Source organism: Hippocampus zosterae, chromosome 20, assembly GCF_025434085.1.
Source record: "Hippocampus zosterae strain Florida chromosome 20, ASM2543408v3, whole genome shotgun sequence".
Classification (NCBI taxonomy): Eukaryota; Metazoa; Chordata; class Actinopteri; order Syngnathiformes; family Syngnathidae; genus Hippocampus; species Hippocampus zosterae.
The window spans coordinates 596,732-610,826 of NC_067470.1; the positions used below are offsets into that span (position 1 = coordinate 596,732).

Sequence of the window (14,095 nt, forward strand, 5' to 3'; positions counted from 1 at the left end):
GCACAATCCAAGAGCTCCTTTCCTCCCCGGCCACTTGATTGGTGGGATGAGTGAGCGCAGGCCGCACACCTCGGGGCATCTGCGGAAGCCATCGCGGAGCCACCCGAGGTGCATCCATAGAAGCCATTCGGCCGCGTAACGCCTTCGACTTGGCTGTTGGGGAAGCAGCAGGTGCCGGCGAGACTCGGCCCGCCGCTTACTTTGATACTCTGGCGTCCCTCATTTCACCTTTCTTGGCCCCCTTTTTCGTACCCTGCTTTTATTTCTTTTCTGGTGCCTTTTTGGTTTTGGAAAACCTGTCAGGCCCGCTTTTTAGGTGAGTGGGTTCGCATTCATGAAATGCGAGTACTACCCAGAGTACTTGGTTGGTATTGAAAACAGGGAAAATCGATGCCATTGTTCGAACGTGTGGTTGGCAGTGAAGTCAGACATTCCTAAGCTTGCGGAATGTAGACGGCTAAAAGTTTTCTTTCTGCTGGTGGCTGACGACGACATCCCCTCCGACTGCGGTCTTGTTTGCTTTGTGATAAACTACGCAAGGTGTTTGTTGATGCTAGACTCTTATCCGGTATGCCTTGGCCCCGGCCGACCTGGAAGGAACGCCGCCCGGACTGACCCTGGGTGTTTTTATGCCGGGCTGTTAACTTGGAAGCGCGGTGCTTTTGTTGACTGGCATTTTCATTTCGAAGCTGGCGTCATGGAGTAACGGGGCCCCATCTTGTAGCGCAATAGAAAAGAAAAAGAGGCCGGGGAATTCTCCTCAGCGGCCAGGAAAGCTCGAGCCAATGAATGGCGTACGTGCCACTGTTCCGGCAAAACACGCCGAAATTCGTGTCGCGGGGACCTGCGTTTTCTCATCCGTCAAGCCGAGCGAAAAGGGGTCGGGGGCCTCGGGGAAACGCCAGTACTGGAAATGCGGCGGCTTGCTTGAAACTTTGATACTCGATGGGCCAATTTTTTTTTTTTTGCCGCAACATAAGGATAAAAAAGCCTCCTGCGGCTCAGCGGAACCGCTCTTACACACTCGTCAGCGGCAGTTCAAATATTTGACATTTAATGGCAACAAATGGTCTTGGGATCGGGGAGAGAGAGAAAAAAAAAAGCCCAGCCGAGGCCATTAGAAGACGAAACCGAGCTCCGAGCCATGGTCCGCGCCCATCCAGCGGATTAAGAGGAAACGTTCGCCTCACAACGGGTCCACGCTCGGTAAAGAAAGTTCGGGTTATGCAGCTATGTCTTAGGTGGTGAGATTATTCAGAGATACTGATATCCATAGCGAGGTCAGTACGGAGAGGCCAAGAACAAATGTGCTTCAATTCATTTCTCAATCCGACAACATCCCGCCAAGCCCAAATTCATCCAAACAGTCCCGAGTGGTGAACATTCTCACGTCAGGCTTGAGAAGAGGCCCCCGCCCTGGTCTCTGAATTTTGGATGTGACCTTTCACGGGCTCTGTTTTTCTTTCTTTCTTTCCAGCCAAACCCAAAAATAAACAAGGGCAGATGAAACGGCACCTCGCTGGCAGAGGCTGACCATATTTCCCGTCTTGTCACTTCATATTAGCTGATGGACGAGCCGTCTCCGTGTTGGATGGCCGCGCCGCGCCGCTAAGGCGAGAAAGCGCGCACGTGAACTAATGGACAAGGCAAACTGGCGTTGGCCCTTTTCCGTCAACATGGATGTTCCCTCTCTGATGTAGGGCCTGTTGACCGGCACGTTTGACCTTAGCATCCGCCATCACCGCTCTTGCTTTGACACCCGTGAACGCGCGCAAGCAGAGGAAACAAAGCGTGGCCTCGCATGACAGCTGAAGGAGAAGCAGTCGTTGGGAACCGAATGGGGGGGGAAAAAGCACCAGTCATACCTCAGTCCCCCCCGCCCCCCCCATAATCCTTCGTCTAGCTCACGTGACAAAAACCTACAGCGGACCACTCGCCCAAGATAAAACCGTTTCAAAACTCCACAGACTTACACATGAATAAATTGCTGATGCCGCTTACTCGCTATCAGGAAAAGTGAAGCCGGCGGCGGCCATCTTACGTCGCCAACGGCGAGGGCCGCCTAAAGTCAAGTTTAGGACAGAAATCGTGACAATCGATGTCTCCAGATAACCACCACGTAAAGCCAACAAACATCAGGCAGAATCGCTCAAGGGTTGCAATGAATGTGAACACAATACAAGGGTCGTTGCGCTCCCTAGTGGTGAGACTGGTGGATTGCAGTTCCATCAACAGCAAGACAGATCCACAAAATCGCAATCGAGCAAAAAACAAAGACGTGGAAGAGATGCCTGATTGAGGTGGAGGAACTTTGTTCCGTTGAGTTCCCGTTTCATTTTTTTGATGTGGTCATTTCATGCCATGAAGCTTCCCAAAGTGGCAGGCCTGCCCCGGACAATGACCGAAAAGCACGCCCGCCCGCACACGCAATCCTATTCATGTGCATGTGGCAACGTTAAACCAAGAAGGAAATGAGAACAAGAGCAACATTCGTGTGTCACACCACGGTGTTATTCAGCGAAAGCAGCGGTACAAACGGCGGACTCGTAGCATCCGAGTTGACGTGGCCAAGCAAGACGAGAAGCGGCCGTTGCCGATCATTCAAGCAACGTTCATCATCAACGGTGAGTTGACTTGAAGACGTCAAATGTTCCAAACACGGGTGAGCCGGTGATTTCATTCTGGAAACGTCTCAAAGTCCCGTTTGCACTCGCATCTTGAACGCTTGAGCGGTGCTTGAAACGCTCAATCCGGTGAAATGTGGCTTCCCTGAGGAAAACGATGCATCGGCGCCCCGCAGAATTTTCTCCTTTTTCTTCGACTCGCATTTGAAAATGACGTACTGCAAACTTTTTCCTTGGGCTTATTCCGTGCAGTCATTTGGGATGCACTTTTACAGGACAATTTTGAATTCTCTCGCCTTAGCTTTCCTAAGCAGACGCACGCTCGCACGCCGCAGACAGGCACGCAATGACTTAAACATCAGACAGCAACTTATCCAGGTCCTTCTTCTTCTCACTGTAGCAAGTGCTGATTTGTCCGACAGCCGTGGCGTGCTCTTCGCCCACCTCTTCCTTCAGTCGCTGCTGCTCCTTCAGGAAGTCTGCCCACTCGTCTTTCAGACGCTCCATATTTTCCTGCAGCTGGCCGCTCTGAAAGGACATCAACACGGGCACGAGTGTAAAAACAAAAATGGTCCAAGGACATCAAAATAAACACCACCGATGAGAGGAATGTTGGCTGAATTCCAAGTGGATTTAACATTGAAAAAAAAATGGAGGGTGATCGCGAATCTGATATTTGGTAGAATGTTTCTGTTCAACATTGACAATTTTGTATACACCTTTTTAGTGGCTTCATTTTAGACGAAAATTGTCGGAACTCCTCATCAAAAAAAAAGAGCTTGCGCTGGACTGGGAGAATATGGGCCGAAGAGGGAATTTCTGTGTGTGGACATCCAGCTGCCATATTCATTTACCTGCTGTGTTTCTAGCTCCCTCTGCTGGACTCTTTCTGCCATGTGATTAGCAGCCTTCACTGTGACAGAGAAGCAAAAGTGGGTGATCGCGATTTGACCTGAGAGTTGCAATTCAGATTGAATGCAATTGAAACTGCTTTTTTTCCAGGCTAGATGTTGTTTTAATATGCGTGTCACCACGGGAATTTGGGAAGCGAATACTTACATCGAGCAATGACATTGGAGAGCTGCCGCTTGACACCCTCCAAGTCTGAGGGAAGCACTTCCTCATTTGCTTCTTGCACCACTTTACTCAGGCTCTCCAGTAGTCGGCTCTCTCTGTGAGCCCTTTTCTCCTGGGAAAGAGGACATTTTTTGAAAACCTCTCTCACGCACGCACATACACACTTTTGTGCAATAGCGCACAAAGCGAGTGCTTCGTGAAAGGTTAAGTCCATCCAAAGATATGGCGTGCTCACCTACAGGTAAATGTGTTAAGGCACTTGCCATTATGTGTCAAAACAAATCAAGCATATCATTGTGTGTATGTTTGATCTTTTATACCTCGAATTCTCTCATAAAGTAGCGGATCTCCGCATTGATAATGGGCCTGTGGTCGAGGAGCCGAGACTGGATATCACCAACATCTTGCAGGAGCAACAAAGAAAACACACATACATGACAATCAATCTATTAAAAACAACAACACAGTATTAACAACGAATAAGGCTCCCACCCGAATGATGTGACACTGCACATTCAAATTGTACATTGGTAGTACATGTTAAAAACAGTGAAAACAAATCAAAATCATCCAAAATAATTCAACACACAGCACTTACAAAATGAGGTCTAGGGACAATAAACTTTTAATTCTACGCCTTTTCCCCATGTCAGTTGAAACCGAAAAGTCCTATGTGCTGTTCGCAAATTCATGTATATTTTTTGATGTTTAATCACAGCGAACTGTACTTGTTTACTATGTTCTGTCTGCTGCTCTAAAGGTTTTCTGTTCCCAGATCGATTACACCATCTGGTAAAATAATAATAATCCTTGCACCGCGAGAGGGGGAAAAACGATTTTACGAATCAAGATTCGACGCGGGTAGTCGTAGCTGGGAGGTCCAGTTGCACTTACCTTTAATAATTTTGTCCATTTTCACTCCTAAAGTCTCATTTTAATTCCTGTTCGAGGTAGCTACCTTGACTTGCTAGCTTGCAATTGCCTCACAGACCGAATTAATGATTCGCTCCAAGCTACGAGCAAACGGGAGGTTAATTGCAAACAAACCTCATCTGTGGCTATGCGTATGCCTTATTGCGTATCATATAGCAAACTAAGCATCGTACATTCAATCTGGGATGGTTCCTGGCTAATAGCAGTCATGTGAATCGAAATCAGCAGACTTCAGGAAGCCAAACACAAACTACCGTTTCCGGGTACAACGTAGTGGATTGTACCAAATCACTGTAGTAGGGGTGCGCCATTTAGTTGGACTTCGTTTGTTGCCGTTTTACGAACTGATGGTGATATGTTTCGGAGTAACTATTAGTTACAGAAATCCGAGAAAAGCTACGACACTTTGGAAAAGACGTATTTACTCATTTCTAACCGTTATTGTCGTCAGGGGGAAAAGTGAAGGCGGGCTTTGTGTGGCCCAGCAGATGTCAGTCTCGCTCTGTGGAGAATCTCTTGTAAAACACAACGCAACACGCCCCGCCCCCTTTTAAGTGAACCCTCGTGTTTTAATATGCGCCGAGACGTTTACTCTCCTTAATATCGTATGGAAAACAATCCAGTGTTTTTCAACAAGAATTCTGTACGCTGGTGAACTACAGAAAAAGTCAAAAGCTTTTGCACATCACAGGCCGAGGTGACCATAATATGGTCCGAAACATTCCTCTGGCGACCGCGTTGGAAATATATGCGCAAATTGTTAATGCGTGCGCATAAATGAATGCATAAAGACAACACTAGTGGCATAATAAAAGCGGGGACATTCATTGTGACAAGAGGCATTGTTTTGGCCAAACAGTTTAGGCCTCGCTCGTCCCGAAATTCATTAGGACTGTCACATTGCGTCAAGGACGAACCACGAAGGCACCACAAGTGCCCCACTGTCCGCATTGTTTACTCATACAGTTATTACATGCACCATTAGTTTGGATTTGCGCCTATTAAAGAGATTAAATAATTGATCGTTGCCAACGGACGGAAAGCAAAGACCTTCATCGCAGGCCGCTGTCGGGACTTGAAGAAGCACGAAAATAAAGAGACGATGTCAGCGCCGGCTCGCGTCCACCGAGAGACCAGAGTGCACCTCGTCGCCTTGTTGAGTCATCGTTCTGCAGGGGGCAATTAAAAACATGAAAAGGGAATGGCCGTTTTCAACGCAACGTTCATTTCTAAAGCAAATTTGCAGTTTGGATAGATGGAAAGGATATGACACAAACGGCTCGGTTGCATTTTTAAAATCTATCCCCAAAAGTGGTTCACATTCATCAGCATAATTAAAAGTGAATAAATAAAGATGCTTTCAATTCTTTGGGGAGTTTTATATGATACAGTGTCACTTTGAATTGTGCATTTTAAAAGTGAACAGCTTTAGTTCCCCCCCCCCCACCTTTTAAAAAAACAATCACTCAAATGGCAACAGCGAATATCAACATAACAAGCAAATATGTCTTCTTCTGCATCATTATTTCCAGAAAATGTTCTGCAAATCTGCGGCTACATCCTGCAAGCGAGTGCCAGAGTTTTTTTTTAATTGTCGTCCTGCAGCTTTATGAAGCAAATGTTTTTATTTGACACCTCTGCGCGTATCCTGCCGGAAAATGTCACAGGAGAGAACAACAATGTTCCGTGTTGATCTCAGCCGGCGTGAGGAAGACATTCTATGGGGCTCGCTTTCAAATAACTGGGCCCTATTTGCCTTGAATGCTGGCGCACACACACACACACACACACACACACACACACACACGTTACCCAGTGGGCATATTATTCTGTGTTCGTGCGTCTTTCAGGTCCTGAGACCAAAGGTCCAGCGGTGGGGGCAGCGGCCCGCCGCTTACTGCTCACAATAAATACGCTCGGTGCCACTTGACACATCATGCCTCTGAACAGGGGGGGGGGGGGGGGGTGTTGGGGTGTTGGAGGTGAAGAGAGAGAGGCGGGGACTTGTGTCATCACTGTCGGTTAGAACAGGGCTCCCCAACCTTTTTTGGAGGGGACGGTAGTGGGAGTGGGGGGGTCACGGAGCAGCAGAGACGAGCGCGTGCCGTTTGCAGACCGGCAACTATTTTTTTTTCTTCCCATTGCTTTTAAATTGCCCCGTTTTAAAGCACAGCAACTCACAACAAAGATAACGAGAGAGTCAAAAAACATTTTATTGCCGTTTTTCTTTTGTTCTCCTACTGTACAACAAATGTAGAGTGCGGCGGGGTCCCAAACGGGCCGCGGTCCGCTGGTTGGGGACGCCCCGGGTGAGAGGATCCGGAGCGACTCTGCCCTCGGCCGGGCGGCAGATCGTCGCGCTGCCACGCACCTCTTTCTTGACTATCTTCATGCCGCAGGGAAACTATCGGGTCACGTGGGCACGGAGTGAAAAGTTAAAGTCGTGGCTGAGACCGCAAGTGTGGCAGGAAGGCAAAGCTTAAAGCGCACACACACACACGCAGTGACGAGTGTAGTACTTTTCAAAAGGAAGTGCATGCGGCGTGACTCTTTGCCGCTCTGTCCCAAGGCATGATGGGAAGTCAAAGCCACGGCTTGAGAATCAGCATATGTGCTCGTCACCGTGCGCTTTTCAGGGAACATTTTTTGATCTCTTTTGCTGCGAGAATGGAAATGAAACCTTGTCAAAGGAATCTCAACTTGTGTTCAGAGAGAACCGCGTGTGCGCGCGTCAGACGAGCTCAGTGCGTCAGTAACCATCAGCGTCAACTGCCTTTTGGGGGCTCATCCGGCAGATGAACGAGAGCCGGGATGTCATTTTTCTGTGCCCCCCCCCCCCCTCCACAGGGGCCTGTCCCCCAGTCTGTCCTCAACCGCCCCAGCACCGGGAGGGATTGGCCTCTTGCCTCGACCGAGGGCAACGGGCCTGAGGACGCTCTGGACCTGTTGAAGGCGAAACGGCCGCAACCCGAGCGGCGCGCGGCGCTTTTGTTCCGAGCGGGGATGATTGCCGTCTGCCCAGGAGAACATGCAAAAACTTGAGCCAGACTTGGCCGGCGAAGCTTTTCCCGACGCCTTTTCAAGTTTGCGCACGTTGGGCGTTATTGGGCGCGGGACAGAGCAAGAAGGCGAGGCGCAGGAAAAATAGGATTTTTTTTGGAGAGAGCCGACGTGCCCCGAGGTCACGCATGAAGCGCAAACATCCACGCGGGCGCGCACACACACTTCTTGCTGCTGTGGCATGTTTGGAGCGGTGCCTCGTCAGATTAGGGCCACGCTGGCTGTGTTTGATGGCCAACCTGGACAGACAAAGCCTGCCAGGCACAAACTGCTCAGGCACATGATGTCAGGGCGTGCGCGCACGCAGGCACGCACGCACTCACACAAAAATTCTCCGCCAGCCCAAAGAGACAGATGACACCCAGCATGAATCTAAAGCCAAATCTGTAAGCATCCGCTGCGATCCAGCTGGCTAGCCCTAGGGTACCTGTCTCGGCAAACTGGAATCAGCGTCACCCCCGTGAGCTGTCAAATTAGCTCACAGGGCTGGAAATGCTGAAGCGATTTGGCCTCTCATCGGGGAAGAGGGAGCCAATGGGGGAGGGGAGGGGAGGGCGGGCCTCTGATTAAACCCGCTTGCTCTTTGGAGTAAAAAAGCTCGCAAACAACTCCGCTTGGGGAAGGTGCGCTCGTTTGTTTGGCGACGTGCTCATCAGAGATGAACGCTTTCAGTTCCCGTCCGGCGGTCCCTTGGGAGCGATGACGGATCGGGTCGGGTGGGGTTGGAGTGGATGGATTCCTTCGATTTCTTTTCTTCCGCTTCTGGTCTCGCCTTGTTTTGGACTGTCAGACAGCCAATCGGGAAGACCGTATTGAGCGCTGACCCCCCTCTCTGCGGCCGAGCAACTGTTGAATGTTCCGGTACAGAGAGGATGAATGGCTAGCGCAAGGAGACGCAACATGAACTTTGACAGCATAACCTTTGGTCCGCCTGGCGTGCCCGCAAATCGGATGCCGTTTGGACCCATGGGGGGATCCGCTCTAAAGCGGGGCCGGCCAAACTTTTGCCTTTGGGGGCTGGCGAAAGGGCCGCTTTCAAATGAACACAGCGAGGCAGTTCGCTTCCCGCCGTTTGTCGCAATTTTATGGGAAAAACCTGCTCGCTCTCACGGTGTTCATGAATGTGACTTTTTGGAACTCCATTAGATGAGTGCTGCTTCTTCTTCGGTGGTTACTTCAGGTCTTTCCTGCGCGCTGCTGTCAAAATGGCGCCACCATAGCGGCGCAACGCCGCAACTGCAGTTAAAATACGGACGAGAGACGTCAATCGCACCATCCGCCCAGCTTGAGCTTTAAGGAGTGTTGGTTGGGGGGGGGGGGGGTGTTCGTCCACCCAACACAGCACGTCATGCGCTTCCCGGAGGAGCAAGGAGCCCCGCACCATCCCACGACCACCACACACGGTGGTCTACAGCGGGTGCAACAAGACACACGCCTTGCACCAAAAAGAGAGAGACAATATTTACCACTGAGAGAAAAGGTGACATCATACATGTAGGTACCGTAGTTGCGGTCAAATTGAAGCCATCTAGCGCCTTTGGTCCCTTGTCTTCTCTCCGCTGATGTTTTCTCCCTCGGGGGTTAGAGTCTCTTAATGTCCTTGACTCAACTTGAGTCAGTCCTGACAGCGACGGTGCCCCATTGAAGCACACTTGAGAGCACCTCAACATGAGCGTAATGGAGGCTTTGCGGACAAGCCCCATCACGCCGTGTGCCACCGAGAGCCAAACGTGGCGGGGTGCGCACCGCGGCACACCTTGAAGACAACTTACAGGAGAGAATGCAGCCGCAAGGTGACGGGGATGGATTTTTCTCAGGCCTTCGCCTTGGAGGTCTTGGGCACCCCCCTTGTAGGCTCTCCCACTCGAAGTAGGCAAGACATGTGGACGCATCCTTTTTTTCTCATAATAGTTGTGAAGTGGACAAACGCGCCATCATTTGTTATTCGAATGTTGCATGTTGATGTTGTTGCATGAGTGGCGCCTAATCACATGCTTTCACCCCCGAGGTCAGAACATGAATGAGATCTGTTAAGAGGATGGCGACATCCGTGAAAGTCACAAGGGAGTCCGCCAAAGTCGTAAAAAAGACAAGCCGAGCCAAGTGCCGCACACTGGAGCCTATTATGGAGCCCATCAGCTCCCCCCCTCAATGCGTCCGCCGTCATCCATCCCTCCGTCTCGTCATGAGCGTCTATCATTGCCTCCTCCCAAACTTTATCCCCAAGGCGCTATGTGTGTCTGTGTGCGTGTGTATTTTTCACTTCAAAGGCTGGTGGGTTTGTTTTTTTTTGGGGGGGGGGGTGGCTGGGACGGGTCCAAATTTGAGGCAACTTTGAGTTGTTCCGTAGTTCAATGATGTGTGTGATAGGAGGTGGTCAGGAGACACAGAGATGATTTTGTGTTTTCTTTCCCAAATGTCGATTTCACGCCCTCTTTTCTGTGGGTGCATTTCAAAAGCAGCTACTGATCAGCTGTGTGTCATGCGCTGCTAAATTTAGGTTGAATGAAGCGGATTTTTTTCCCATGGGGGGGGGTAATCAAATGCTGTTCTGATTACACAAAGGCCCGCCACAGTAAGTGCCCGCCAGGGCCACCAAAAAGTCTTCCAATTTTGAGCGAACCATACATTGTCCTTAACGTCTTCACCAGCGTCGTGCCGTATCGCTCTCAGCTCATTGATCAGAGCCCCCGAGCGCTTGCCATTTCCGATGCAACGGGGCACTCGCTTTATTTCGTACGTGTACAGTTAGTCAAGGGCCCGTCCGCACGGACGGCGGGATCCACGGGCCGTTCCACTACGCGGCGACTAAATGGAGGGTGGAATTAATTTCACACGCAGCAAATTGGAGAATTGGCTGGCGTCTAACCTTGTGTGTTTTGTTTGCCTTTTGCTTCTCCACGCCCGTCACTGGGAAACACGCAAGCGCATCTATTGCCACTGACTTTGGAAGGCCGACGCCCTCTGCAAATGAGCACGCATTTGTGCTCTGGCTCATTTCATTCTGGGCCCTTTGGGATGTCCGAAGATTTTGTGGGACCTTTCGGGATCTCCCAAAAGGTCGGGCAAAAACCAAAGCAAAATGGAACTTTTGGACTCCAGGTAACAATTACCTGAAGGTGGCATCACATTTCATTGAAACTGATGACCTTTACTGGAGACCCCCCCCCCAAAATCTGGATTCATCATTGCCCAAGGCGATGTGTTTTTTTCGTTAACGGTAAAGCACAGTCTTCACTTTTTCTGCAGAGGGACCCCTCCGAGCATCGGCGGCTCATTCAAACTAACTGCAAGACGGGCCTTGTCACTCAACTCCTCCTCCCCCAAGTTCATCAAAACAAAAGTGTTGATGTTCTCAGAAGCCGTCACCAACCCCGACCCCCCCCCCCCCCCCCCCCGGTTCGAATCATTCATTAGGCCAATAAGGCACACACGGCAAGAGAGAAAGGCGGCAGCTCATTTCACTGCAGGTGGAAATAAATGAGTCGCCCGGAATTTAAAGCCAATCTGTTCTAATAACAAAAGACGCAGCATAAACATTCACGGGCTTCGCTGACGTATGCAGATGAGAATTATGTAAATAAGAAGACTCTTACTGCTTTTTTTTCCCCCCTCTTCCCATGGTGGTCACATTACAGGAAATAGCTGAGGGCGGTGCTCTCTGCCTAACCGTGATCCGCCTCCCCCCGAAATAGTACTTGTATGCCTATTTGAAATGCACCCCGCCCCGGCCCAAACCCGAGCCAGGTTTCACTCGCAATTACCTTTCGTAACACTTCTCAGTGAGAAGTCAACTACCCTGCAGGCGTCCTATCACAAGCGATTAGCGCAGGGGGACGGGCTGAAGTTAAGTGACATGACCTGTGGGGTTGAATGGAGCAGACGTCGCAGTGGGAGGGGGGGTCGTCGGCTTGGGTGGCACCGATGAAGCAGCGGACCTCGAAATGTATGGCTAATTTGTGGGGCATTTGAAGAAAAGGGATGAGGATTGGGAGTTCTGGTCAATGAAAAGGCCCACTCAAGTCAAAGCAAATGACATTTGGGGACACCACTTGAAAAAAATAAAAATAAAAAATATGCGTCTTATTCCCCTCACTCTACCACCCCAACACACACACACCACGCATATTGAAAAGGAGCAGCTGAGGTAGATGAACAGAAGGGAACAATCGAGGCGGCAAATTCAAGAAGATTCACACACTGGAGGTTGTGCCGCCTCCTTGCCGCAGGTGCCACATATGTACCTCAGCACCTGACGTGCCATCTTGCCCAATTGACGATCAGATGATGTGCATTATCTACTGCGGCTTGGTTCGCACACCTGGGGAACTTACGTAACCCACGTTGCGAGGCACACAGAGTGGAGGGAAGGAGAACTTCTCTTGATCCAAGAAAGATTTCATAAAGTGAACTGGGTCCTTGTGACAGACAAGAAAAGCCCCACATTTTTCAATCTCCATTTCCTAAACAACAGGAGGGGCAAGGGGCATCTTAAACAGAAAACACGTTTTTGGCTTCTAAAGTGAGGAAAAGAAGAAGAAGTTGAGTGGCCGAGCCTCCTCAACTCCCCGGCCGCCTTCAATGTTGTCCTCCGCGGCCTCGCTGGCGTAATTACAATCGACAATCAGATGGCATCTTGACGGGCGCACGGTGCAACTGTCAACTTGTGTCAGCGCATGTTAATAAGCGCTGTCAAAAGCGCTCGGGACACGCCGACGCCGGCCTCCCCGGCGCTCGGCGTTGCGGGTCCCGCTGAATCAGTCAGCCGCAGACGCCGCCCTCATCTTTGCACAAGTCGGCGCCGATTGCGTCGCCTTATGGTGATGACAAGGCGACGGAAGGGGCGGCGGCGTCCGTGTGACTCGTGGAGAAATGTCGGGCGCGGCGGGGGTGGGGGTGTTGGATCTTCTCCCATCTCATGTGATTGGAAAACACAAGGCGGCGAAAGCGTTAACGGAGCATGCGGAGGTGACGTGGGGAGCGCTTGACTCGGTTTAGCCGTCATGATGTGGAAACGCTTCCCGCCAGGGTTGGCTCCAGCCCGTTTGAGGAACAGCTTCAAAGTACAGTTTGCACGTTGCAGGTTCCCGTGTTCTCCCCGTGCCCGCTTGGCTTTTGGGCGGGTACGCCGCTTTCCTCCGTCACTCCCAAAACACTCAAACAGCCGTTTGTCCGTGATTGGCCGGCGGCCACTTTGAGCTTGGCTCAAGTTGCGCACCGCCATGAGAAAATCTCAACGATGGCACGAGAACTGGAACGTTCTTATCAGTGCCACTTGATTCTCAAAGCACCCGGCAAGCCTTTCCATCCGTACATTTTGGCGAAGCGCTCCATCCTAATCGGGAACACATCCGTATGCAACCGCAAGTCCCTTTTCGCGTTTCCGCTCAGCGCATTGTTGAATTTAGAGAGGAAACGAGGAATCGCGGCATCATGAGAACCGCCGATTCCTTTTGAAAGCCATCCAGAGGCAAGTTTTGCGGTGAGCGGTCTTGACAGTACGGCATCCAACGAATGTTAACACGAGCGAGAGGACAAAGGCGACTTTAATGGCTCCCTACGCCACAGATTGCCCCATCTAGTCACAAGGCCCGCCTGGATGACTTGAAGCCACTTTTTACATCTGTGTAAGCACAAACGCACTTTTTTTTTTTTCAAACGCCACCACTTGTCTTCTAGCTGATTTGTGTCAAACAAAACACAAGTGCGCACCAGATTTCGATTCGGGGTCTTGCGGGTCATGAGCTCCTGTGATGCGTTGTTGCGGGGGCGATGACGAGAGAGCATCGCCCCTGCACTTGTGTGAAACACAAGTTAGCATGACAAATAGCCCCCCCCCCCCCCCCCCCACGCCCACCCCAAACCATTTCACTTGCAAGCCAACAATCACAAAGCGCTCACCTGGATGACTGTTCACGGCATCAATAAAGACTGTCCAGAAGACCTTACGGGGACACGGATCGTGGTTGACATCATCAAAAGATCCTTGGGCCTCCGAGTGCTTTTTTTTCTCCTCTCTCGGTGGTTGCCCGCCTTCCGCCATGGTCCTTCTCTCCCGAGAAGCCCCCCGTGGTAGCGCGAGGAGGGCTGAAATGACACACAGTGGCCGACTGTCGCCCGAGGGCGGCCCGGGCCGGGGCCGGGGCCTCGGCTGGCTGTATGTGGCAGCTGGTGAGCTCGCCGCCCTCCGCCTGGCCTGCAGCATCAACAGTGGTGCTTAGTGGGACTTAACGGAAGCTGGGTCTCATCTCTCCACGCCGGGGCTGATGCTCGACTGCTCGCCGCCGCTGCCCGGGCGACTGGTGCTGAGGGAGCGCGGCCGAGCGCCGTGAGGCCATCGCGCACACAATAGCGATGTTTCGGTCATGCGAAACATCGCAGATTCGTGCGACTGTTGAAAA

At 51.1% G+C, this 14,095-nt stretch overlaps 2 protein-coding genes across 5 annotated transcripts in view; one reads left to right on the plus strand and one right to left on the minus strand.

Moving 5' to 3' along the window:
* The window catches only part of zgc:101569 (uncharacterized protein LOC449822 homolog), a 265,955-nt gene that overhangs the window by 27,398 nt on the left and 224,462 nt on the right, over nucleotides 1-14,095 (plus strand). The window lies entirely within an intron of this gene.
* Nucleotides 2,803-5,803, minus strand: bloc1s5 (biogenesis of lysosomal organelles complex-1, subunit 5, muted). Of its 4 annotated transcripts, none has more exons than XM_052054049.1 (5): nucleotides 5,685-5,803; nucleotides 4,022-4,104; nucleotides 3,684-3,813; nucleotides 3,479-3,537; nucleotides 2,803-3,152 (listed from the first exon to the last, which is right to left on the minus strand). In XM_052054049.1, exons 2-5 carry the CDS (start codon nucleotides 4,034-4,036, stop codon nucleotides 2,976-2,978), a joined length of 381 nt encoding a protein of 126 aa, XP_051910009.1. In that variant the 5' UTR covers nucleotides 4,037-4,104; nucleotides 5,685-5,803; the 3' UTR covers nucleotides 2,803-2,975. The 4 variants fall into 4 exon arrangements, with proteins under 4 accessions (XP_051910009.1, XP_051910006.1, XP_051910007.1 ...); XM_052054046.1 differs by lacking the exon at nucleotides 5,685-5,803 and adding an exon at nucleotides 4,808-4,906; XM_052054047.1 differs by lacking the exon at nucleotides 5,685-5,803 and adding an exon at nucleotides 4,596-4,901.